This window comes from Oncorhynchus kisutch, linkage group LG10, assembly GCF_002021735.2.
Source record: "Oncorhynchus kisutch isolate 150728-3 linkage group LG10, Okis_V2, whole genome shotgun sequence".
NCBI classification, from domain to species: domain Eukaryota; kingdom Metazoa; phylum Chordata; class Actinopteri; order Salmoniformes; family Salmonidae; genus Oncorhynchus; species Oncorhynchus kisutch.
Genome location: NC_034183.2, coordinates 45,804,473 through 45,828,571, shown reverse-complemented (window position 1 = coordinate 45,828,571; position 24,099 = coordinate 45,804,473). Strand labels below are relative to the sequence as shown.

Here is a 24,099-nt window from a genome sequence, read left to right as displayed (position 1 = left end):
AGAATAATGAAATTAATTACATAAAAATTATTCCGCTCATTTCTATTGTATGTAAAGAATCCAAACAGTACATCTCTCCACAATAGTGTAAAATCTTCATAAATGTGTTCAATTATAAACCTACTGATGTCTTGCCACAGTTTTCTTACATGAATACAATGCCAAAAAAGATGCAAAACTGTTTCTGGGTGGTCATTACAAAAGGGGCAATTTGAGTTGATGTTTTCCTTAAACTTCTTCATATAGTGGTTGGCAGGATAATATTTATGAATCATTTTAAAGGAAACTTCCTTAATTTTGTTAACAACTAGGTATGTGTGTGGCAACATCCAAACTTTTTTCCAACAGATATTATCAATAAATCCATTCCAATAAGGCATGACATAAGGTATAGATACAACATCCTGCTGAAACAAGGATTGTATCGCTCTGTTGTTGAATGGACCAAAAGAGAAACAAATCTTCCCTACTGATGAGTCAACAGGGTCAACAGAAGGTAGGCTCTGAGGGTCAGGTCTTGACATGTTCCTGAATAACATAGCAACACCTGAGGGAATGGCATCTAAAACAATTGCAAAATCTTTAGGTGTTACAGGGACCTTGTAAAGTGATAAGAATTCTTTATAACTGAGTAAAAGACCCTCTGCATTTACCAGTTGGCTCACCAATAGGATATTATTTCGGAACCAATATTCTAAAAACAGAGAGGTATTTTTATACAATATATCCCGATTATTCCATATATAATATCTGTGTGGAGAAAAATTGTGTTTATAAATTAAGGACCATGACAAGAAAACCTGCCGATGAAAAGCAGAAAGTTTCACTGGAACTTTGTCAATATTATAATTGCAAAACAACATGAAGTTAAGGCCACCAAAAGTAGAGAAGACATGATGAGGAATAAAATTCCAGATAGAAGTGGGTCTTCTTAGGAATTGTTTTATCCAATTGATCTTAAAAGTATTATTTAAAGTAGTAAAGTCCAGAAAATTCAGTCCACCATTCTCATGTGTTCATTACAACAGTTTTCCTAATGTAATGGGTACGATTTCTCCAAAGAAAATTGAAAAGCATCTGGTCTATCTCCTTGCATATTTTTTCTTCTGTTTTTTTTTAATAAGAGGGTTACAATTTAGTAAGCCTCTAGACTTCTGATCCTTTGTAATGGTTATGCCTAAATATGTAAGTTCTTCTTTTACTGGAATATCACGGTAAGATCGTCCATGAACTTACACCCAAACGGACACGTGACGTGCCATTTCCACGTTATGCGACGTGAACGTGTCGGAAGTTTGACGCCTTAGAAAACAAAAACTTGTCTCCTTTGACAGTCTATGTTAATTCATGGCGATACTTTAGGTGACTTCGTGAGAGGTATCAGTAGCTTCACGAGTATTATTTATGACCTTCATCACCCCCTATACTGCTGCGAGAACAGTGCACTCCTTCTATGGAGTTTAGCGGTGGCTGGCATCCAACGTTATTGTGCATTAACGACACCTACTGTACCCCCCCCCCCGCCTGTCCAATATTAAAAATGGACAAACCTAAATATAGAGGGTTTCCTGTACATGCCCAGAATTGCATGCCGCAATTACACCCTGCTCGATGATTGCGACTAGTCGTAGCGAGCCGACAACACGTTCCCCTGACTCCCAAGTTTACTTAGATATATCGATATTTGTGCATAAAAGCGTTCCCACTACACTTGGAAAGTTTACCAACAAATGTTGTTTCCATCAGGCCTGTCATGTACTTAACTCGCATAAAAAGGTTGGATGGAAACCTGGTTAGTGATTGCACTTGTTTTTACTTACAAATTAATCCGCATTTAATGGCACAAAATTTTAGTTCAATGTTGCAGAGATTACTTAAAAACAATTGAATGGTTGAAAATTAATCACTGCCAACACAAATGATAATTTTTTTTTATTTATTATTCATTATTTTCAAAGAGAAACAAACCATGAGTTGCAGTTTCTAATCAACATGGAAACATCACATAATTCAGCGATAACCAAAACACAGATGGATCATACCTACATGTTGATCAACACAAATACAGAGGGGAAGAAAATGCACAGTGAATGTTACTTTGTTGTTTTGAGATAATTGAATAGGACTGTGTGGGTGTGCACACAGTGTTTTGAGTTTGGAAAGCTTTTGTGCTTAACTTTCCTACCATGGGCTCTTCCACCTACCATTTACAGTTACATTTCTTCCTTACAGTACAGCATAAAACAAAATGTACAAAACCCCTTGACTAAAAGCAGACCTCTTGGTCTCTGTTGGGTTTCAAATTCTGCCAACATTTTCTTCTTGTGGTGCAATCCTCATGCCACAGAATCAACAACAAAGCTTAATTCACTCAGTCATTCACAGATCAAATGTCCTTAACTTCCCCTCCCTTTAATATCCAAATGATACAGTCCAGTTCAATCCAGCCCAGAAGTGTTCGGATGGAGGAAGGGGGAGGGAAAGTGGCAATTACACTTCAGAGCGAAGGATCATTTTCTTCTCCTACTGCTTGGCGATCGGCTTGGGGATTGTCTGCTGCCACTCCTAGAAAAGAGGGGGAGAATAACCCAATACAATCAGTACTGATAACTCCACAATAATTATTTACATACAGTAGTTGCTAGAATAGTTTGTTTACATTTTAGTCATTTAAGCAGACTTCTTATACAGAGCGACGGACAATTAGTGCATACATCTTAAGATGGCAAGGTGAAAATCACCTGTTGCAGCAAGTACATTTACTTTATTTCTCAAAACATATACTTCTGTTGGAGTCAATCATTTTAAAGATTAGTCTGTTTTGTCCTAAAGAACACAGAAAAATATGTTTGCCTTCAAATTGGCTAGTTGACTACTGACCTACGGGTGGGTGGAGAATGTGCAGGTCGCCTCTGTCTGGGTGGAGAGTAGCTAAGGGAGCGAGAGTCTCTCAGCGAATCAGCTGGGACTCTTTGAGGTTGCGCTGGGCTGGAAAAGAAGACAGAGGTGTCAAATATCAACTGGTTCCTGTATGTTACAGAAATATTCCAGACTTTTTGAATAACATTCATATTTTATAAATAATATTTTAATTTCCATAACTAGAAACATTACATTATTATTATGAGTTCTGGGTCAAGAACCAATGGAAATAATAGATCTAGTTAACATTAACAACAATTCTGGTGGTCCTAGTCTTTTTGGTTACCACTTTTTCTTGTCTTCCTTCTCACTTTCAGAAGAGGAGGAGGAGGAGGAGCTATGGGTAGCCGTTATCCTGTCACCTCTGGGGGAGAGAGAGGGAGATATTGTAAAGAGAGGAATCATGTCAGCTCCATTTACGGCATTTCTATCCACAATGTGATCCAAATGTAAAACATGTCAATCATTTAACACCCCTCCTTACGCTTTTCCTTGCTCTGCATCAGAGTCAGAACTGTCTGATGAAGAGGAAGATGAGGAGGAGGAAGAAGAAGATGAAGAGCTGGGGCTGCCTTTCCTTTTCTCTTTGGCCCCCTTCTCGCTCACACCGTTTTCAGCCCTGACTAGTCGGTCTGAGGGATCGGTAGCGCCGCGTGAGGGGAGAGGAGATTGGGTCCTCGAGGTGTCTCGTAGAGATACTCTGGTCTCTGAATGGCTGAGGGCCTGTGGTGACCTGAAGTGGGGTGGGTCAGAGTGACGTGTTTCTTTGGGGTGGGCTCTGATTTCTGATTGGCTGGGAAGGGGACTGGTCTCCTTGGAGTGGAGCGGTGAGGGTATGGAACGAGCCTTCCTTCCTCTGTCTCCCCCTTTCTCTCGTTCGTCTCTATCACTTCTTCGGTCTTTCTCCACCGTTGGTTTCATCACTTTTTCTACAGGCAGCTCCTTCCTCTCTCGGGCCGGAGAGGGGGATGAGGAAGAAGAACCAGAAGAGGAAGAGCGACGGGGTGGGGGGACCTCTTTAATAGGTTGACGCTCTCGCCTCTCTTGCTCTTTTTCACGTTGCCGCTCTTTTTCCCTCGCTCTCTCCAGCTCTCTATTCTTTTCTCTCTCCTGGTCTCTCTGCCTTTCTCTGGATAGCGAGAGGCTGCTTCTACTTCCTCGAATGGGAGAGGGGGATCGCCGAGACCTGAGGGACGAGAAAATAAATACACAAATTAAATAAACAATTTAGAATCCGGTTTGGCATTCTGAGGTCTTAGCAGATTTGAATTGAGTTATTATTGATTTATGTACGCAGGAAGTTGCCCCACTGTGTGTGATGTTTGATGTAGTGTGTAGTTGAGTTGTGTTTGATTTGTTGTGAATAGGTCCTGGTCGTACCTGTAGAGGGGACTGCGTCTTCTGGGGCTCCTCGACCTGCTCCTCCTGGCTCCTCTGTCTCTGGAGCAATCCCTCCCCCCTCTATCCCTCACTCTCTGCCTCTCTCGGTTGTGCTCTAGCTCCCGGCTGCGGCTCCGCCGTGGTGCGTAGGCGCGAGTCGGGGAGCGGGTAGGAGGCGAGGCTCTCCGGGTGCTGGCTTGTCGTCGAGGGCTGGGGGAGTGATTGGGGGGGTCCTGGTACTGCCGTGGGGGGGTGCGGCGAGGGGGGGAGGGCCGCGGGACAACTGCTATTGCGGGGGCTTTTGGGGAGGGCGCCCTCTTCCTCTCCCATTCCTGCTCAGAGGGGCTGTGCCTCTCTGCCCTCCTGGCCTGGCTCTTCACCCCTCCCTCTCTCTCCTTCTCCCGCTCCTTTTCTCTTTCCACTTCAGTGGGGGCGTACCTCTCACCTCTGCCTTGGGGGGCTCCTCTTCTGGGAGGAGAGGGTGGAGGGCTGGAGCTCTCTACCTCCGTTGGGCTGTACCTCTCCTGTCCCCTCCCTCGCTCCTTCTCTCTGTCTGTGGGGGGGGAGCGTTCGGCAGCAGGGGGGCGTTGGGCAGCAGGGGACGGGTTTTCCCTTTCAGAGAGCATGACCCTGTCCCCTCCTCCCGTTCTCTCACATTCCTTCTCTCTCCCTATAGCTCTCTGTTCGTCACTCTCCGAAGCGCTCCCTCTGTCCCCATTGGCCTGATACCTCTGGAAGGCGGCACCTACGGCGGGAGGAGTGATGAGGGAGGGGAGGGCTTTCTTCGCCGGGCTGCTCTTCACCATGGTTTCCTTTTTCTTCTCTTCCTCGTCGGAGGATGAAGAAGATGATGAGCCAGAGGAGGATGAGGAAGAACTGTCGCTGTCACTCCCGCTGCTACTGCTGCTGCTTTCCTTCGCTTTGGGCTTCTCCTTGTCTTGCTCCTTTTCCGACAGGCGTTGGTCTCTGTTCTCCCGCCTGGTGTCCTCCTCAGTTTGTCTTTTTCGCTCCCTCTCGACTGTCCCCCTCTCCCCAATTCGCTCCACGGGGAGGTCTTCAGACAAACAGATAGACGGATGTTGTTGAGTAGAAGACAATCTGCCAGTTCTCTCGCGCTCTCTCCCTCCATCTCGGTCTCGCTCCCTCTCTTTTTCCCTTTCACTCTCCTGCTTCCTCCGCTCATCTTGTTTCTGCCTCTCTTCATTCAATTCCCTCTCCCTCCTTTTACCCCTCTCCTCCGGTTTCCACTCGTTCTCTGTCCTTCCCTCACGCTCCCTTTCTTTCTGTCGTCCATTGGCGAGAGGTGATTGAGGGACAGAGGATGTGGAGTCGCAGGATGAGTTTCTACCCCTCCCTCCATCGCTTTTCCGACTCGGGAGAGGTCCTTTCTCATTCCCTCTCCCCCTCTCTCTGTCAGCTGGGGCTCGGGGGGGGACATTTCTTTCCTTTCCACGCTCCCCCTCTCCACTCCTTGCTCCCTCTTTTTCTCGTGATGGAGACACAGAGGAGTCTCGTCTTTGTGGTTTGTCCTCCTTTCCGCTCCTCTGTTTCCTGGTGTCCGGTTGTTTCGGGGGTGGAGAGGGGGATGAAGAGTCATCTCTGCTCCTCTGCAGCATTGTTCTCTGATTTCCTCTATCCTTCTCTCGCTCTCCACTTCTGGAGCGCCTGGCTTTCTCCCGTTCCAGTCGAGGAGGAGAGGGGGAAGAGGAGTCGTGTCTCTTTCTTGTAGGCTTCACTTTCTCACGCTCCTTCTCTCTTTTTTTCTCTTTGTCCTTCAGTCGCTCCTTCTCCTTTTCCTTGTTTGCCCTCGGTCGGCGTTCAGGGGAGCTGTGATACCTGGGAGATCTCTGAGAGGGAGAGAAGGAGGTAAGGAGAGTGAGGTGAGAGGGAAAAGGAGAATGAGTGAGAGTGCTGAAGGCCATTGATTATGCCGAATTGTCACAAAACAGGAGATAAGGTTTTGAAATAGTAGAGATCTGATCACCGGACCAATCACAGGTGGTCTTACCACTCTGCCTCCTGGACGCCCGTCCTCACGACTACAACCCCTCCTGTCAGGAGCCAGCCCCCTTCTCCCTTCTTCTGCTCTCTTGACTGGCTGGTTCTGCTGCCTCTCTCTCAGCAGGGGAGGGGATTGGCTGATCAAATGGAGACAAGGCATGAGAGATGGAATAACAGCATGGGGTGCAACTCAAAACTCTGCCTTGACTTTTAAGTTATTGAATGACTAGGAATTGAGTAACTATGTGAGTAGGGTTGCACATTTTCGGTAACTTCAACGAGGATTTGTGGAAAACCTGGGAATTTAGGGGAAGTTACAACCCCAAATTGTGAGTCATGACCTCTGGTGACCCGGAAGTACCTGTGAGCAGAGCTTGAGGACCCACTCCTATGGCGCCGTGTCTTACCCTGGGGCGGAGTCTCATTTTCACTTCTCTTGCGTTTTTTCTTGGACGCCTGCTTCTCGTCTGAGGAGCTGAGAGGGAAAAGAAACAAAGTATTTAGTACACACACACACTATGAACCACTTTCTGTAGGACCCACCTGTCTTTGTCACCCTTTTTTTCTAGCCTGTCCCTAGAACAGAGAACAAAGTCTGTTCATTAAGCTGAAAAAGGTAAAAGGCTCGCACACATCACACCGAACGTGAATCTAGCGTTTGTCTGTTGATCGTTCAGCATGCTTTGTTTTGGGGGGGAACGCCCGCTGTAGATGTAATTTTTTCACGTGATTCTCCACGTAAAAATCGGTAGGCAAATTACATTGAGGTGCTAAGTATGAGTCCTCGCTAGCAAACTAAAAGCTAGCACATCCCTTACACAAGAGGTTCTGATCCACTACAATTTAGATGTTCTGAAATAACAATACCAATGTTATGAAACTACGCTGGACATGAAATCCATTCACCGTCTGCAAAATGTAAAAAAATGGAAACCTTTTCTTTTTCCTCTTTTTAGTTTTCACCCGTGTAGGAGAGGGGGAGGGACTCTCTGAGCTGAAGAAGAGAGTAAAGTGATCTGTCAATCAAACAAGCTATGCATTATTTTTACGCATGCACACAAAATAGGACTTTCTCCCTTCCCTTCCCTCACCTGTCTCTGTTCTTCCTTTTCTTCTTCTTACGGCTCTGCTTTCGGGCTGGTGAGTCCGAGTCCTCTGACTCTCCTACCAGCCTGAGAGAGAGACGGAGGGGGAGAGAAAGAGATGGTAAGTAACAGATAAACAAAGGAAAATCAGAGTTACACGAGTAAGTCTAGCTAGGAGAACCCCCCCCCCCCTCCCCTCCCCTCGACTCACACGTATTTCTGCTGCTTCTCTTTCTCCAGCCTCTCCTGCTCCCTCTTCTCCTTCTCTCGCTCCTTGCGTTCCGGGTGGAACGAGGAGCCGTCTACGTAGTCAGTGGCGATGCCGAACGCCGCCTTTAGCCGGTCGTTCTTCTGCTGATTGGCTGCAGCCAGGGCGTGAGTCTCTGTCGCCCTGAAGGAGGGGGGGGGGGGACCATTGTTCAATAGGTCCTATTATTGTCACGCTTGGTTACTCCCCAAAGAGAGGAACAGTGATGTTTCACCACCTTGTTCAATGGCCAGCAACTGTTGGAAGAGCCACGTCATCACGCAACAGACATCAGAGCGCACAACAGAACAGTGTACAGTGTTATGAAATATTTGATTAAATCATTTAAAAAAATCATAGCTAAAAGTTTGTACTGATTTCGTGATGCTTTTACGTCTGGGACCAAAAATGTGTGTCCCGGATTCCAGTTAGCTGCTAGCCATCATGAAAACGGAGCAGGCAAACGTTGGCCGTGCTAGCCCACCAGTGTTTCCATTCATGGCTGGGCGCAAATGCTTCAGGTGTGAGATGATTTCCACACAATCACAAGATGAAGATAAGGTGGAACTGGAAAATGGACAGGGATGTGTCTGCCCTAAATGCACCACCATCAAACATCTTAGGGAAGAGATCCTCCGGCTGTTAGCTCGGCTGCGAGAAAAGAAACATCTGCTTTCTAAGTACATCAACCTTGCTGTAACCCAGGCAAACCAAATATGTTTTAAATGCCTCCTATAGCAAAGCTAATTATGAGTCGGGCGGCGTTGATCTGTCCCGATTAATTAGGGCCGATTTCAAGTTTTCATAACAATTGGAAATATTTAACTAGGCAAGTCAGTTAACTTTTTATGGCTGGAGGGGCAGTATTGAGTAGCTTGGATGAAAAGGTGCCCATTGTAAACAGCCAGCTCTTCAGTATCAGTTGCTAATATATGCATATTATTATTAGTATTGGATAGAAAACACTCTGAAGTTTCTAAAACTGTTTGAATTATGTCGGAGTATAATAGAACTCATATTGCAGGCAAAAACCTGAGAAATTCCACTTCCTGTTTGCATTTTTTCTGGGAGTGGCAGATTTTCAACCAAGCTCATTGAAATTGCAGCGAGATATGGATGAGTTTTTACTTCCTACGCCTTCCACTAGATGTCAACAGTCAATAGAACTTTGTCTGATGACTAATGTTAAGGGGGGGGGGGGGGTCGAATGAGACAGGAAATAGTCACCACTGCCACGAGTTGAACATGCTTTCACTATGCGCGTTCACAGGGGAAGGACCTGCGTTCCACCGGTCATCTGAAGTCATTCTAATTCTCCAGTTGGAACGTTATTCAAGATATATGTAAACAACATTCTAAATATTGATTCAGTACATCATTTGACATGTTTCTACTGCCTGTTACGGAACTTTTGGACATTGTCACGTTATAGTGGACGTGCTTTGTGACTTTGGAATTGTTTACCAAACGCACTAACCAAAGTAGCGAATTGGACATAAATAACTGACATTTTCGAACAAATCAAGCATTTATTGTGGACCTGGGATTCCTAGGACTGCATTCTGATGAAGTTCATCAAAGGTAAGGAAACATTTATCATGTGTCTTCTGGTTTCTGTTGACTCCAACATGGCGGCTAATTTGGCCTCTGTTCTGAGCTCCGTCTCAGATTATTGCATGGCTGGCTTTTTCCGTAAACTTTTTTTGAAATCTGACACAGCGGTTGCATTAAGGAGAGGTATATCTACAATTCCATGTGTATAACTTGTATTATCATCTACATTTATGATGAGTATTTCTGTTGAAACGATGTAGCTATGCAAAAATCACTTGATGTTTTTGGAACTAGTGAATCTAAATAGCCAATGTAAACTCAGATTTTTTTATACAGTGCCTTGCGAAAGTATTCGGCCCCCTTGAACTTTGCGACCTTTTGCCACATTTCAGGCTTCAAACATAAAGATATAAAACTGTATTTTTTTGTGAAGAATCAACAACAAGTGGGACACAATCATGAAGTGGAACGACATTTATTGGATATTTCAAACTTTTTTAACAAATCAAAAACAGAAAAATTGGGCGTGCAAAATTATTCTTAATTATTATTAGTTGTTACCCATGCAGAGCAAGGGGAACGCTGCTTCGAGGGTGGCTGTTGTCGATATGTTCCTGATTCGAGCCCAGGTAGGGGCGAGGAGAGGGATGGAAGCTATACTGTTACACTGGCAATACTATAGTGCTTATAAGAACATCCAATAGTCAAAAGGTATATGAAATACAAATGGTATAGAGAGAAATAGTCCTATAATAACTACAACCTAAAACTTCTTACCTGGGAATATTGAAGACTCATGTTAAAAGGAACCACCAGCTTTCATATGTTCTCATGTTCTGAGCAAGGAACTTAAACGTTAGCTTTCTTACATGGCACATATTGCACTTTTACTTTCTTCTCCAACACTTTGTTTTTGCATTATTTAAACCAAATTGAACATGTTTCATTATTTATTTGAGGCTAAATAGATTTTATTGATGTATTATATTATGTTAAAATAAGTGTTCATTCAGTATCATTGTAATTGTCATTATTATAACAAAAAATTACAAGAAAAGAACATATATCTTAACTATATATATATATATTATTTTTTTTTAAATGGCAGATTAATCGTTATTGGCTTTTTTTTGGTCCTCCAATAATTGGTATCGGCGTTGAAAAATCATAAATCGGTCGACCTCTAGTTTAAACAACCTTCATTTTAGGAGTTTATCTTTACGACCCTCGCTGGCACAGGTTAGGTTAGATAATTCTCTGGCCCCCTCCCGAGCTACCGAAGGGGTTTGGAACTTTTCAGCCGACTCTTTGCCCTAAACGAGCACCTGAATAAACTTTGCAATGACAAGAATGTCTTTTTGTGGGTGCAACCAGCACTTTTTAAAAGAGATATGATTACACCTAAGCGCAGGGGTTCCAATTTCCAGCAACATCGCAAACTGTTTTAGAGACTGACAGACAGGGTCTGGTAGTACTCCAGTTGTCCCTGTTAGAATAAGCAAGAGGACTTGGAAACCATATCGTATCATTTGGTTGTTACTCCATTGGTTACCTCTAGGCAGATGGCCCAGGTGAAGAGTGGCCCATACATCTTAACTTCTCCTAGGGTAGGGGGCAGCATTTGGAATTTTGGATGAAAGGCATGCCCAAATTAAACTGCCTTCTACTCAGGACCAGAAGATAGGATATGCATATAATTAGTAGATTTGGATAGAAAACACTAACAGTTTTCAAAACTGTTAAAATAATGTCTGAGTATAACAGAACTGATTTGACAGGCGAAAACCTGAGAAAAATCCATTCTGGAAGTAAGACATTTTTTTGGGTGTAGTTTTCTATTCAATCTATCCATTACAGTATCCATTGACTTAGGACTCAAATTGCAGTTCCTATGCCTTCCACCAGATGTCAACGGTCTTTAGAAATTGTTTCAGGCTTGTATTCTGAAAAATGAGGGAGTAAGAGCAGTCTGAATGAGTGGACAGAGCTTTTTCATGCGCGCGACCAGAGAGAGTGCCTTTCTTGTTTACCTTTTATATTGACAACGTTATTGTCCGGTTGAAATATTATAGGTTATTTAGGCAAAAACAACAACCTGAGGATCGAATATAAACATCGTTTGACTTTACGGATACAATTTGGATTTTTTGTCTGCCTGTTGTGACTGCGTTTGAGCCTGTGGATTACTGAAGAAAACGCGAGAACAAAACGGTTTTCGGATATAATGAGAGACTATCGAACAAAAGGAACATTTATTGAATAAATTAATGTATTCTGAGTGCAAACATATGAAGATCATCAAAGGTAAATGATTAATTCTCTCTCTATTTCTGACTTGTGTAACTCTTCAACTTGGCTGGTTACTGTTTGTAATAATTTGTCTGCTGGGCTATGTTCTCAAATAATTGTAAGGTATGCTTTCGCCGTAAAGCATTTTTGAAATATGACACCGTGGTTGGATTCACAAGAAGTTAATCTTTAAACCAATGTAAAATAGTTGTATATTTTCTGAAATGTAATAATGAGTATTTTTGTATTTGGCGCTCTGCACACTCACTGGATGTTGGCCAGGTGGGACGCTAGCGTCCCACATACCCTAGAGGTTAAATGCAATCACTAGTAAAACCTCTCTCGTGAATAACCTCATTACATTACTGACCGCAAAGTTGATTGCATGTTACTCACTGAAACATGGCCATCGACTGTAGTGCTGCTCTTATTGAAGCTTCCCCCCCAGACTACAGCTTTTCATACTCTATCAGAAAATTATTTTCACTAATGCTCTCAGCTGTAAGGACATTTCATTTGGCGACTTTGGGTCTTTCGAGCAGCATGCTATACTGTTTAAATTTTAGCCACCAGTGCTGGCCATAACCTTGTTTAGGCCACCAAAGCACTGCCCCACTTTCTTTACCGATTTCTCTGTACTATTGTCCTTGAGAACTATGATAAAATCATTGTGTTGGGTGATTTTAATATTCATGTTGAAAAAGCTGACGAAGGCCGTGAGGCCGATATGTAAAGCTTATTAACCTTTTTCAGCTAGGGGGCACTATTTTTATGTTTGGAACAATAACGTTCCCAAAGTAAACGGCCTATTTCTCAGGCCCATATGCTAGAATTGACAGATTAGGATAGAAAGCACTAAAGTTTCCAAAACTGTCAAAATATTGTCTGTGAGTATAACAGAACTGATATTGCAGGTGAAAACCTGAGGAAAATCACACCAGGAAGTGGCTTCTATTTTGAAAGCTCCATGTTCCATAGCCTGCCTTCGCTCCATTTAAAGGGATATCAACCAGATTCCTTTTCCTATCGCTTCCTCAAGGTGTCAACAGTCTTTAGACATAGTTTCAGGATTTTATTTTGAAAGATGAGCGAGAAAGATAACATCGCGTCAGTGGATAGCTGAGTGTTCGCATGAGTTTTGCTTCCGCAACACAGTGGGGCAGCCATTGACTCTCCCTCTCCTACTGAAAAAGAGACAGTGCCGGTTGATATATTATCGATTATATATTCTAAAAACAACCTGAGGATTGATTATAAAACACGTTTGACATGTTTTTGTGGACATTACGGATACTATTTGGAATTTTCGTCTGCGTTGTCGTGACTGCTCGAGCCTGTGGATTTCTGAACATAACGCGCCAAACAAACTGAGGTATTTTGGATATAAAAATAATCTTTATGGAACAAAATAACATTTATTGTGTAACTGGGAGTCTCGTGAGTGAAAACATCCGAAGATCAAAGGTAAGCGATTAATAAGCGATTAATTTTATTACTTTCTCATTTGTGACCAAGCTACTTTGATGCTAGTTTTTCATAATGTTTTGTCTAGTGATCGATAAACTTACACAAACGCTTGGATTGCTTTCGCTGTAAAGCATATTTTCAAAATCTGACACGACAGGTGGATTAACAAAACCGGTTAGGGCAAGGTGAGACGTCTGCGTCTCACATAGCCTACAGAAAATGGAAATGCGCAACGCCAAATGCTAATAGTACTCGCTAAAACTCAAACTTTCATTAAAACACACATGCAGGGTACTCAATTAAAGCATTAAAATGCTTTTCGGCGAAAGCATGAGAAGCTATTATCTGATAGCATGCAGCCCCCCGCAATACCGGAAAAAGACGTAAACAAAGGAATTAGCGTAGCCGGCGCTACACAAAAACGCAGGAATAAAATATATAACATTCATTACCTTTGACGAGCTTGTTTGTTAGCACTCCTATATGTCCCATAAACATCACAATTGGGTCTTTTTTTCGATTAAATCCGTCCATGTATACCCAAAATGTCCATTTATGAAGCGAGTCTGATCCAGGAAAAAGCAGCTTTACAAAACGCTACGTCATTTTTTTTTATTAAAAAAAGTTGCCGATAAACTTTGACAAAACACTTCAAAACTACTTTTGTAAGCCAACTTTAGGTATTAGTACACTTGAATAATCGATCACGGGCAATCTGTATTCAATAGCAGCAGTTCTTGAAATGAAGCTCCGTTTTCTCTCTCTCAAAAGTTCAAGATGTGTACTTGATGACAGGAAGTGCCTATTTCTCATCTGACCAAGGATTAACTTCATAGCAAATGACAGTACTGGCGACATCGTGTGGAAGCTGTAGGCATTGTAACCTCCTAGCTATCTATTTTCCCTTGCCATTGACAATACAGGCAACTGGCGGAAGGATTTTTTTTTTGTGAACAGTTTTCCTTGGGCTTTTGCTTGCCCCTCACGCTCTGTTATAGTCACAGACATGATTTAACTAGTTCTATAAACTTCAGAGTGTTTTCTATCCACACATACTAATCATATGCATGTGCTATATTCCTGGCATGAGTAGCAGGACGTTGAAATTTTGCGCAATTTTTAACAAAATGAAGAAAATGAAGAAAAAAAAGACCCGAGCTTTAAGAGGTAACAAAAAACGAAACTGTGTTTTGCTATATTGCACTTGGGATTTCATGAATATAAATATTTGTAGTAATATTATTTGAATGTGGTGCTCTGCAATTCAGCGGTTGTTGATGACAATTATCCCGCTAACGGGATGGGTTGCGTCAAGAAGTTAAAGAGCATTGATACTATCAAGAGCAGTGTTTGAGTTTCTTCTTTTCTCTCATTTTATTCAACTGTTACCATGCACATGCAAAAAAGATAGCTCAGATGTGCGAGTGCCTTTTGAATAATCATGTTGACAAAGAGTGACTCCAAGGATATTGAATTTCTGAATCTTTTGAGCTTTATGGACTTCATCCAACATGTTACTGGGCCGACCAATAACCGCAGCCATACTCTGGACCTGATTATTACCAAGGAGCATTCTATTGACATATCCTCGATTGTTGACGTTGCTTCAGCTGACTACCTTGTTGCCCATAACAGAGTAATGCTGAACGCATTATTAAGAAACGCTTTAAGATTTTATTGAGTGTATGAACAATACTCCACCTATTCTGCCTTCCTCTTGTGATTATTTAGTTGACAACTTTAATAGCAATTAAAGGGCAACCATTGATGCCATAGCTCCAGTAAAGTTGAAAAAGGTCACATCCAACTGGAGAGCCCCCTGGATGACGAAGGAAACTAATACATTTAAGAGAATTCGCAGAAAGGCAGAGCAGAAGTGGAGAAAGTCAAAGTTGCAGGTCCATTATGATAATCTGAGAGAGCAACTTGGCATATATAACAAGGCAATTAGCAATGCCAGTTGAGGAAACTTTTCTAACTTGATCACTGAATCAGAATAAATTCTAGACTGTTCTTCTCGACCAGGTGGCCTGATAAATCCTATATGAAGTTTCTTCCACATCGAAATGTGATGAGTTTGCGGCATATTTCCGAGATAAGATAAACAATCTGGGTATCAGTCAGGCAAGACCTGATGAGAAGTTTGATAATAAACATCCCTTTTTCTGGACCGTGTCTTTCAAAGATATTGGGATTTTTACAAATGAACTTCACAGATCTTCATTGTAAGGGGTTTAAACACCGTTTCGCATGCTTGTTCAATGAACCATAAACAATTAACTTCTTTGGGACAGGGGACAGTATTTTCACATCCGGATGAAAAGCGTGTCCAAAGTAAACGGTCTGCTACTCTCAGACCCAGAAGCTAAGATATGCATATTATTAGTAGATTTGTATAGAGAACACTCTGAAGTTTCTAAAACGGTTTGAATCATGTCTGTGAGTATAACAGAACTTATTTGGCAGGTCACTCTCTTTTCAATTAGGTTTCATTGGGAATCCAGATTTCTAATCGACTTCCCTGCAGTTCCTATCGCTTTCACTGGATGTCAAACAGTCTTTAGAAATTGGTTGAGGTTTTTCCTTTGAGAAATGAAGTAACACTGTTCAGAATGAGGCTCGAGGGATGTGTACTCTTTGTTAGAGGCGCGTGACCTGAAAGCACGCTCCACTTTGTTTTCCTCCGGTATTGAACACAGTATATCCTTTCTTCAATTTTATCGATTATTTACGTAAAAAAAAAAAACTAAAGTTGTATTACTAAAGTATTTTGGACAATGCTTGCAGGTAACTTTTTGAGATATTTTGTAGTCACGTTGCGCAAGTTGGAACCTGTGTTTTTCTGGATCAAACGCACCAAATAAATGGACATTTTGGATACATATCGACGGAATTAATCGAACAAAAGGACCATTTGTGATGTTTATGGCACATATTGGAGTGCCAACAGAAGAAGATCGTCAAAGGTAAGGCATGAATTATATTTCTGCATTTTGTGTCGTGCCTGCAGGGTTGAAATATGATTTTCTCTCTCTGTTTACTGGGGTGCTATCCTCAGATAATAGCATCGTTTGCTTTTGCCGTAAAGCATTTTTTAAATCTGACACGCTGGCTGGATTCACAAGTTTAGCTTTAATTTGGTATATTGAATGTGTGATTTCATCAAAGTTAAATTTTTATAGTAATGTATTTGAATTTGGCGCTCTGAATTTTCACTGGATGTTGGCCAGGTGGAACGCTACCGTCCCACATATCCCAGAGAGGTTAATGAACATGCACCTGTGGAACGGTCGTTAAGACACTAACAGCTTACAGACAGTAGGCAATTAAGGTCACAGTTATGAAAACGTAGGACACTAAAGAGGTCTTTAATATATATCATATCATTAATTTGAGATTGCTGTAACTCAAACATATCTATTGCTTGCATATTCTCCATCATGCATGTGTTCGTAATATATATATAAATCGGGGAATCTAATGAAATAATCTCCAAATGATCCGGAAGATATATTACGTCGGGATCACCATTAACTGTAGTGGGCAGTAATATTTGATATGTGAATATGCAGTATATTATAAACTCGGCAACAACAAAAAACATCCCTTTCTCAGGACCGTATCTTTCAAAGATAATTTGTAAAAATCCAAATAACTTCACAGATCTTCATTGTAAAGGGTTTAAACACTGTTAACCATGATTGTTCAATGAACCATGAATGAACCTGTGGAACGGTTGTTAAGACACTAACAGCTTACAGACAGAAGGCAATTAAGGTCACAGTTATGAAAACGCAGGACACTAAAGAGGCCTTTCTACGGACTCTGAAAAACACCAAAAGAAAGATGCCCAGGGTCCCTGCTCATCTACGTGAACGTGCCTTAGGCATGCTGCAAGGAGGCATGAGGACTGCAGATGTGGCCAGGGCAATAAATTGCAACGTCCGTACTGTGAGACACCTAAGACAGAGCTACAGGGAGACAGGACGGACAGCTGATCGTCCTCACAGTGGCAGACCATGTGTAAAAACACCTGCACAGGATCGGTACATCCGAACATCACACCTGCGGGACAGGTACAGGATTGCAACAACAACTGCCCGAGTTACACCAGGAACGCACAATCCATCCATCAGTGCTCAGACTGTCCGCAATAGGCTGAGAGAGGCTGGACTGAGGGCTTGTAGGCCTGTTGTAAGGCAGGTCCTAACCAGACATCACCGGCAAAAACGTCACCTATGGGCACAAACCCACCGTCGCTGGACCAGACAGGACTGGCAAAAATTGGTCTTCACTGACGAGTCACGGTTTTGTCTCACCAGGGTTGATGGTCGGATTCGCATTTATCGTCAAAGGAATGAGCGTTACACTGAGGCCTGTACTTTGGAGCGGGATCGATTTGGAGGTGGAGGGTCTGTCAATGTCTGGTGTGTCACAGCATCATCGGACTGAGCTTGTTATCATTGCAGGCAATCTCAATGCTGTGCGTTACAGGGAAGACATCCTCCCTCATGTGGTACCCTTCCTGCAGGCTCATCCTGACATGACCCTCCAGCATGACAATGCCACCAGCCATACTGCTCGTTCTGTGCGTGATTTCCTGCAAGACAGGAATGCCAGTGTCCTGCCATGGCCAGCGAAGAGCCCGGATCTCAATCCCATTGAGCACATCTGGGACCTGTTGGATCGGAGGGTGAGGGCTTGGGCCCTTCCCCCCAGAAATGTCCGGGAACTTGCAGGTGCCTTGATGGAAGAGTGGGCTAACATCTCACAGCAAGGACTGGCAAATCTGGTGCAGTCCATGAGGAGGAGATGGACTGCAGTACTTAATGCAGCTGGTGGCCACACCAGATACTGACTGTTACTTTTGATTTTGCCCCCCCCCCTCCCCCCTCCCCTCCCCCTGTTCAGGGACACATTATTCAATTTCCGTGGAACTTTTTCAGTTTATGTCTTAGTTGTTGCCGAGTTTACATATCACTTGGCAGCGTTCCACAAGGTTTGATTTTGGGTCCGGTCCGTCTATCTATCTATAACCCCTTGGCAGCATTATCAGAAAGCACAGCATTGATTTCCACTGCTACGCAGACTAGACAACTTTCCATTTGTGTCACCCGAGGATTTTAGCTCCAAGACAAGGGTACTTATTTTTGGAGCCAAAGCACAGAATGTATCTGGTTGCACATTTTTTTTCAGGGGCAATAAAGGTAATACACCAGATAAAAAAACCTTGATGTTATTTTCAATTGTTCTCAATTTCAAATCACACAATAGGAATGTGACCAAAATAGTTTTTTACCACCTGAGGAACAGTGCCAAGGTGCAGCTATTTCTCTCTCAGGCTGATACAGAGACACATTCATGCTTTTATTACAAGCAGGCTTGACAACTGTAATGTCTGGTCTACCCAAGAAAGCCATTGGTCAACTGCAAAACACACAGAATGCTGTGCGGGTACTGACCAAGACCAAATGGAGAGCACACATTACACCGCTTTTAAGGTCTCTGCAATGACTGCCTGTGAGTTTTAAAACACATTGTAAGAGTAAGATTTTTTTATCAATCCATGACTGTGCACCCCAATACATGTCAGACATGCTTTTAAGTTAGGTACCAAGTAGGTCCCTCAGGTCCTCTGGCACTGACTTTTTAACAACCCCAAAGCCTAGGACCAAGAGGCATGACCAGGCAGCCTTTAGTTACTATGCCACCAGCCATTAGAATAGCCTGCCTGAGAACCTGAGGCGGTCGAAATGTTTGACAAAAGAGATCTTTAAAAAAGTTTAGCTATACTTTCCTTAGGGTGCTTTTTAGTCACAGTTTTTATTTATTTGTTATTCTTTTGTTTTTTAATCATTTTACTTTGTTTAGTAAATATTTCCGTTTTTATTTTCATAGATTTTCTTAGTTTTTTTTCCCTTGTCTGAAATGTTCTGAATAAATAAAGCTTGATTGTAGTTCATTTAAAAGTTTGTGCAGCCATGCTGGTCTGTAGTAGTTTGTGGTGGTCTGCAGTAGAAATGTCACTAGTCCGTAGTGATCACACTACTCTATAGTGATCTGTGGTGGTGTGTACTTACGATGGTCTCTCGGTAGGGGCTGAAGGCGGCTCCTGCTTCTCCTGCAGCATCATGCGGAAGCTGTTCACCTTCTCTTCAATCTCCTCAGCTGAGTACCTGTCAACACACACACACGGCTCAGCAGTTAAGACACCGAACGCTCTCCTTCAGCACCCCATATTTTCACCCTTTCTCTCCAAATCTCTATCCCTCACATCCCCTTCTGAGGGGATTTGATTAAAATGGCCCGCCTGCCTGGAGTTTGCACTGGGCGAAAAGTGATTGCATTCGTTTTGGAACCGGGCTGCTTCCCGGGCTTGAACCAGGGGCCCCGCTCTGTCCAACATCGCCTCCCCAAAAAAAGTGACGTTGGTTAACTTCTTGCGTCGAGCAATCCCGTATCCGGGAGCGCAATCATAGCCTCAAGCTCATTACAATAACACAACGTTAACTATTCATGAAAATCGCAAATGAAATTAAATAAATATATTGGCTCACAAGCTTAGGCTTTTGTTAACAACACTGTCATCTCAGATTTTCAAAATATGCTTTTCAACCATAGCTACACAAGCATTTGTGTAAGAGTATTGATAGCTAGCATAGCATTAAGCCTAGCATTCAGCAGGCAACATTTTCATAAAAACAAGAAAAGCATTCAAATAAAATCATTTACCTTTGAAGAACTTCAGATGTTTTCAATGAGGAGACTCTCAGTTAGATAGCAAATGTTCAGTTTTTCCCAAAATATTATTTGTGTAGGAGAAATCGCTCCGTTTTGTTCATCACGTTTGGCTAAGAAAACCCCCCGAAAATTCAGTCATTACAACGGCAAACTTTTTTCCAAATTAACTCCATAATATCGACAGAAACATGGCAAACGTTGTTTAGAATCAATCCTCAAGGTGTTTTTCACATATCTATTCGATGATAAATCATTCGTGGCAGTTTGGTTTCTCCTCTGAACCAAATGGAAAAATGCACGCAGCTGGAGATTACGCAATCATTTCGACGGAGGACACCAAACGGGCACCTGGTAAATGTAGTCTCTTATGGTCAATCTTCCAATGATATACCTACAAATACGTCACAATGCTGCAGACACCTTGGGGAAACGACAGAAGGTGTAGGCTCATTCCTGGCGCATTCACAGCCATATAAGGAGACATTGGAACACAGCGCATTCAAAATCTGGGGCACTTCCTGTATGAAATTTCATATTGGTTTCGCCTGTAGCATTAGTTCTGTGGCACTCACAGACACGATCTTTGCAGTTTTGGAAACGTCAGAGTGTTTTCTTTCCAAAGCTGTCAATTATATGCATAGTCGAGCATCTTTTCGTGACAAAATATCTTGTTTAAAACGGGAACGTTTTTTTATCCAAAAATTAAAAGACCGCCCCCTATATCGAAGAAGTTAAGCATGTGGAGTAATGTTTAGGATTCTGTGTTCGCATACGAAAGTGATTGCTTCATCTGCCTTCCCAATGGAAACTAGTGAAAAAAAAATTTGAACATATATTTTATATTTATAAACAACTCAACATGCTGCATTGTTGACAATATGACAGAGTGGTGCAGATTACCGTTCAATTTGGGCAGGGCACACCTACCTCACCAGCTTCGTCCGGTCACGTGACGGGCCATAGCCCAGTGCAACCCGGGCCAGCTTAATTAAATCTCCTCTCTCCTTTCCACCCCACCCCTGCCTGCCCATCCCTCCCTCCCACACCTATCCCTCACTCTCTCTCACCCCTGCTCTTCCATCATGTCCTGCAGCTCTGCACACTTGACCTCCAGCTGCCTCTTTCTTTGGTGCTCCAGGATCTCTGCGTTGGGCTGACGGTTCAGCTGGCTCTCCAGTCTCTCACGGTCCTTCTCGTCCCGCTCGCCACCGCGCTCGTCCCGTGGACGCTTTGCACGCACACTCGACAGGTTACGCTGCACATAGCCGTTAGTGCCGCTGCCTCGCGGCGTGGTCAGGCCAATGCCGTTGTACATAGCTCCTCTGTGGACCGAGAGGGAAAAGGACAAAGGTCAGATAAGTGTGAGTATTAAAATGATTGGAACTGGAATGGTTGAGGGTAGTAGGCCTATTAGTCAGACCCGAACAAAACAAACAGCCTACAACCAGGTCACAAAAATCAACCACGTTAGGCTGGCAGACCAGGGTTGGGGTCAATTTAGGAAGTAAACTGAAATTGAAAATATTAATTGACCACGACGCTGTTGTAAAAAAAATGTTGGTCATAGTATCTTAAACCATGCACTATGGAGTTAGGCATGCCAATAAATACTAAAATGGGAGTGTATTGGGTAGGTACAATGCACAAATAGGTAATTATAATAACCCTCCCCTATAAACCATATTGATGATATAGAAGAGATTCCAAACTAGGCCACACTGTCAAACACAGCTTATAAATAAATAAACTAGTTGGCAAGGTTGGGGTCAATAATGTTTTAATTCAGGAAGTAAACGACAATGAAAATTTCAATTCTCCCAAATGCTTATCTGTGATAAACATTTGGGATTTGAAATTATGTTTATTTCTTAAATAAAACAGATTGCTAGCTAACGTTGCAACAGCTACCTTAGTAGAACAGAATATAGTCACCGATAGCTAGCTAAGGTTTAGTAAAAAAAAAACAGTGACCTGCCTTTGAACCCAACCATTTCTAGGTAACCAACTAACTATCTAGCTACTATAACGTACCATACCACAGCACTTCGCAGCAGAAAAGAGAAACAAGCCTAGCTAGCTAACGTTAGTAGTATGAGAAACTGAGATAGCTAGCTAGCTTCTTTAGCTACGCACTAAACTATTAGTAGGGACAAATGACAGGCTACGGTAGTTAGTCTACAATGAAATAGCTAGCGAAATAACTAACGTCAGCGGGCATTACGTTTAATTAAACTGTTAACGTTACCTGACTAGCTTGTTACTGCAACTTATAAAGATGACGACGTTGACACACACTTCTTGTGCGAGCCTTACCCCTCAGTGATCGAACCCGAGGCTTAACGAGCCCCCTGCCTTACGGGCCAAACTTTGGCCCAAATCGGCCTTCTATATAGGCTAGTTAGCAACTAGCGTAGCTAGCTACCGTGCGCTGTACACTTGTGGAATCCATCAAAAACAATATAGGTAACGTTATCTGACATTATTTGGACAGCAGTCAGGTCATTGTATCTTTTTTTTGTCAGCTAGCTAACGTTAGATATCGAAATATTTTATCCCCGCATGTTAGCTGGCAATAACTATTAAGCCAATTTAGCATACTAACCAAATAGCGAACGTTACCTCTGAGATCCCCGCGAACGGAGACGATGAAGGGAAGCAAATACACTGGCAAAAGCCTAAATAAAACGACAACAGAAACAAAAAGAAATCTACTTCTAGTACTTATTCGTAAAACAAACACCTAATGCCTGCTGATATCGTCACTGGCTGAACATCGGGGGGAAACCACGCATGATGATGGCGACCCCAGACTCCGCGTCTAAACTACATTTCCCATGTTTCCCATTAATAATTTTCTTCCAAGTTTTATGACCGACTACACCTATTGGTGTATAATCTTTTCACCTTGTTGACTTGATGCCACAAGTAACAACAACCCTGAGTATGAGTGTATCTGCTGTATGAGTAGCCAAATGTGAAGACATATTATCCATGCCATGAATGACAGCCCCCTTGTATTTTCAGGTTCTCTTGTTCATTTAAAGGCACAATCTGTCATTTCAGCATTCCTTCCACCTTGTTTACAATAAGCTACATTTATTTAACCTTTATTGAACTAAGCAAGTCAGTTAAGAACAAATTCAAATTTAAACCAACGGCCTACCCCACCCAAAACCTAACGACCCGTTGGCCAATTGTGCGCCGCCCTATGGGACTCCCAATCACGGCCGGTTGTGATACAGCCTGGAATCAGGGTCTGTACAGACCAGGGCCTGTAGTGACACCTCTAGCACTGAGATGCAGTGTCTTAGACTGCTGCGTCACTCAGAAGCCCAATGATGGGGCTGCGAAATTACACCTATGCTGTCTGTAGAAAAGGCCCATGGAGTTGGTGGAATCAGACTCAGACTAAACACACTGTTGGACCTGTATCAGTTTTCTTACAAATACAAGCGTGGCACTGATGATGCAATCTTCAGCATAGTGCATCTCATCCTGCAACAGCTGGAGAACCCCAAGGCTGCTATTTGTGAATTTTAGTTCAGCATTTAACATCTTGCAGTCACACATCCTCTTCAGTAAACTCAGACAGATGTCAGTCAAACCCTATACCATCAGGTGGTATCACTCATTTCTGACCAACTGGAGCCCAAGGTCATTGAGGTGCCCCCCAAAGGCTGAGAGTTCACCCATCCTATTCACACAGTATACAAATGAATGTACAAGTAGACACCCTGATAACTATATTGTACAGTTTTCTGATAATATTGCCATTCTCTGTCTAATTTATAGACACTGACACTACTGTGTATATGTCAGAGATACAAAGGTTTGTGTAGTGATGTGATGACCACCACCGCATCCTAAATGTCCAGCAAACTGTGTAAATGTGTTTTTGACCCCAAATCTGTTGGTGACCACTCACCTGTGGTGGTCCATAATGTGGACAATACTCAGTACTCTAGATGCTCTAGTGTCCAAAAACACCTTTATTTTCTGCATAGGTTCAGGGTTTGTGGAGTCAAACAGAAGGGCATGATCCTATTCTACCAGGCTGTCATAGAGAGTATTCTATCCTATGGCATTTCCGCCTGGTTTGGCAACTTGTCAGTTACCTTAAAATAACAAATCAATCACCTGGTCCAGACAGCCATGAAGGTGATACAGTAGGTGTGAGGTAGCTTTACATTGCAGACTGTGCTTATGAACAAACAATCATGAGACTGGCCAAGAAAATAATGTCATAACCCTCCCATGTACTCCACCCAGAGCTTCAGCTTCTCCCCTCAGGCAAGCACAATAGGGTTCCTCATTGTAAGCTGAACATATATATGCACTCCATCCCCGTCAGTCAAACTCCAAAACAGCAGTATATACAGTATATAGTAGATAAACACTTAGTGTACAAAACAT

The 24,099-nt window shown here is 42.7% G+C and overlaps 1 protein-coding gene across 4 annotated transcripts; it reads right to left on the bottom strand.

Annotated features, from left to right (window-relative positions):
* Window positions 1-1,915: 1,915 nt before the first annotated feature.
* Window positions 1,916-22,700, bottom strand: LOC109898215 (serine/arginine repetitive matrix protein 2-like). Of its 4 annotated transcripts, none has more exons than XM_020493095.2 (13): window positions 22,289-22,700; window positions 20,754-21,008; window positions 19,026-19,121; window positions 7,600-7,779; window positions 7,395-7,475; window positions 7,238-7,297; window positions 6,665-6,778; window positions 6,311-6,440; window positions 4,303-6,149; window positions 3,407-4,108; window positions 3,209-3,286; window positions 2,881-2,988; window positions 1,916-2,565 (listed from the first exon to the last, which is right to left on the bottom strand). In XM_020493095.2, exons 2-13 carry the CDS (start codon window positions 20,999-21,001, stop codon window positions 2,511-2,513), a joined length of 3,699 nt encoding a protein of 1,232 aa, XP_020348684.1. In that variant the 5' UTR covers window positions 21,002-21,008; window positions 22,289-22,700; the 3' UTR covers window positions 1,916-2,510. The 4 variants fall into 4 exon arrangements, with proteins under 4 accessions (XP_020348684.1, XP_020348685.1, XP_020348686.1 ...); XM_020493096.2 differs by having other exon boundaries at window positions 22,306-22,524; XM_020493097.2 differs by lacking the exon at window positions 22,289-22,700 and adding an exon at window positions 21,932-22,048.
* Between the last annotated feature and the right edge of the window lie 1,399 nt (window positions 22,701-24,099).

Excerpts from the sequence above, each read along its gene's own strand:
- LOC109898215 (XM_020493095.2), bottom strand. The coding sequence starts at position 21,001 with ATGTACAACGGCATTGGCCTGACCACGCCGCGAGGCAGCGGCACTAAC. Across the intron at positions 7,780-19,025 it reads GCCCCTACCGAGAGACCATC|GGCGACAGAGACTCACGCCC; the intron begins GTAAGTACACAC and ends CCCCTCCTTCAG. Across the intron at positions 6,441-6,664 it reads TCCTCAAGCTCTGCTCACAG|CCAATCCCCTCCCCTGCTGA; the intron begins GTACTTCCGGGT and ends CCATTTGATCAG.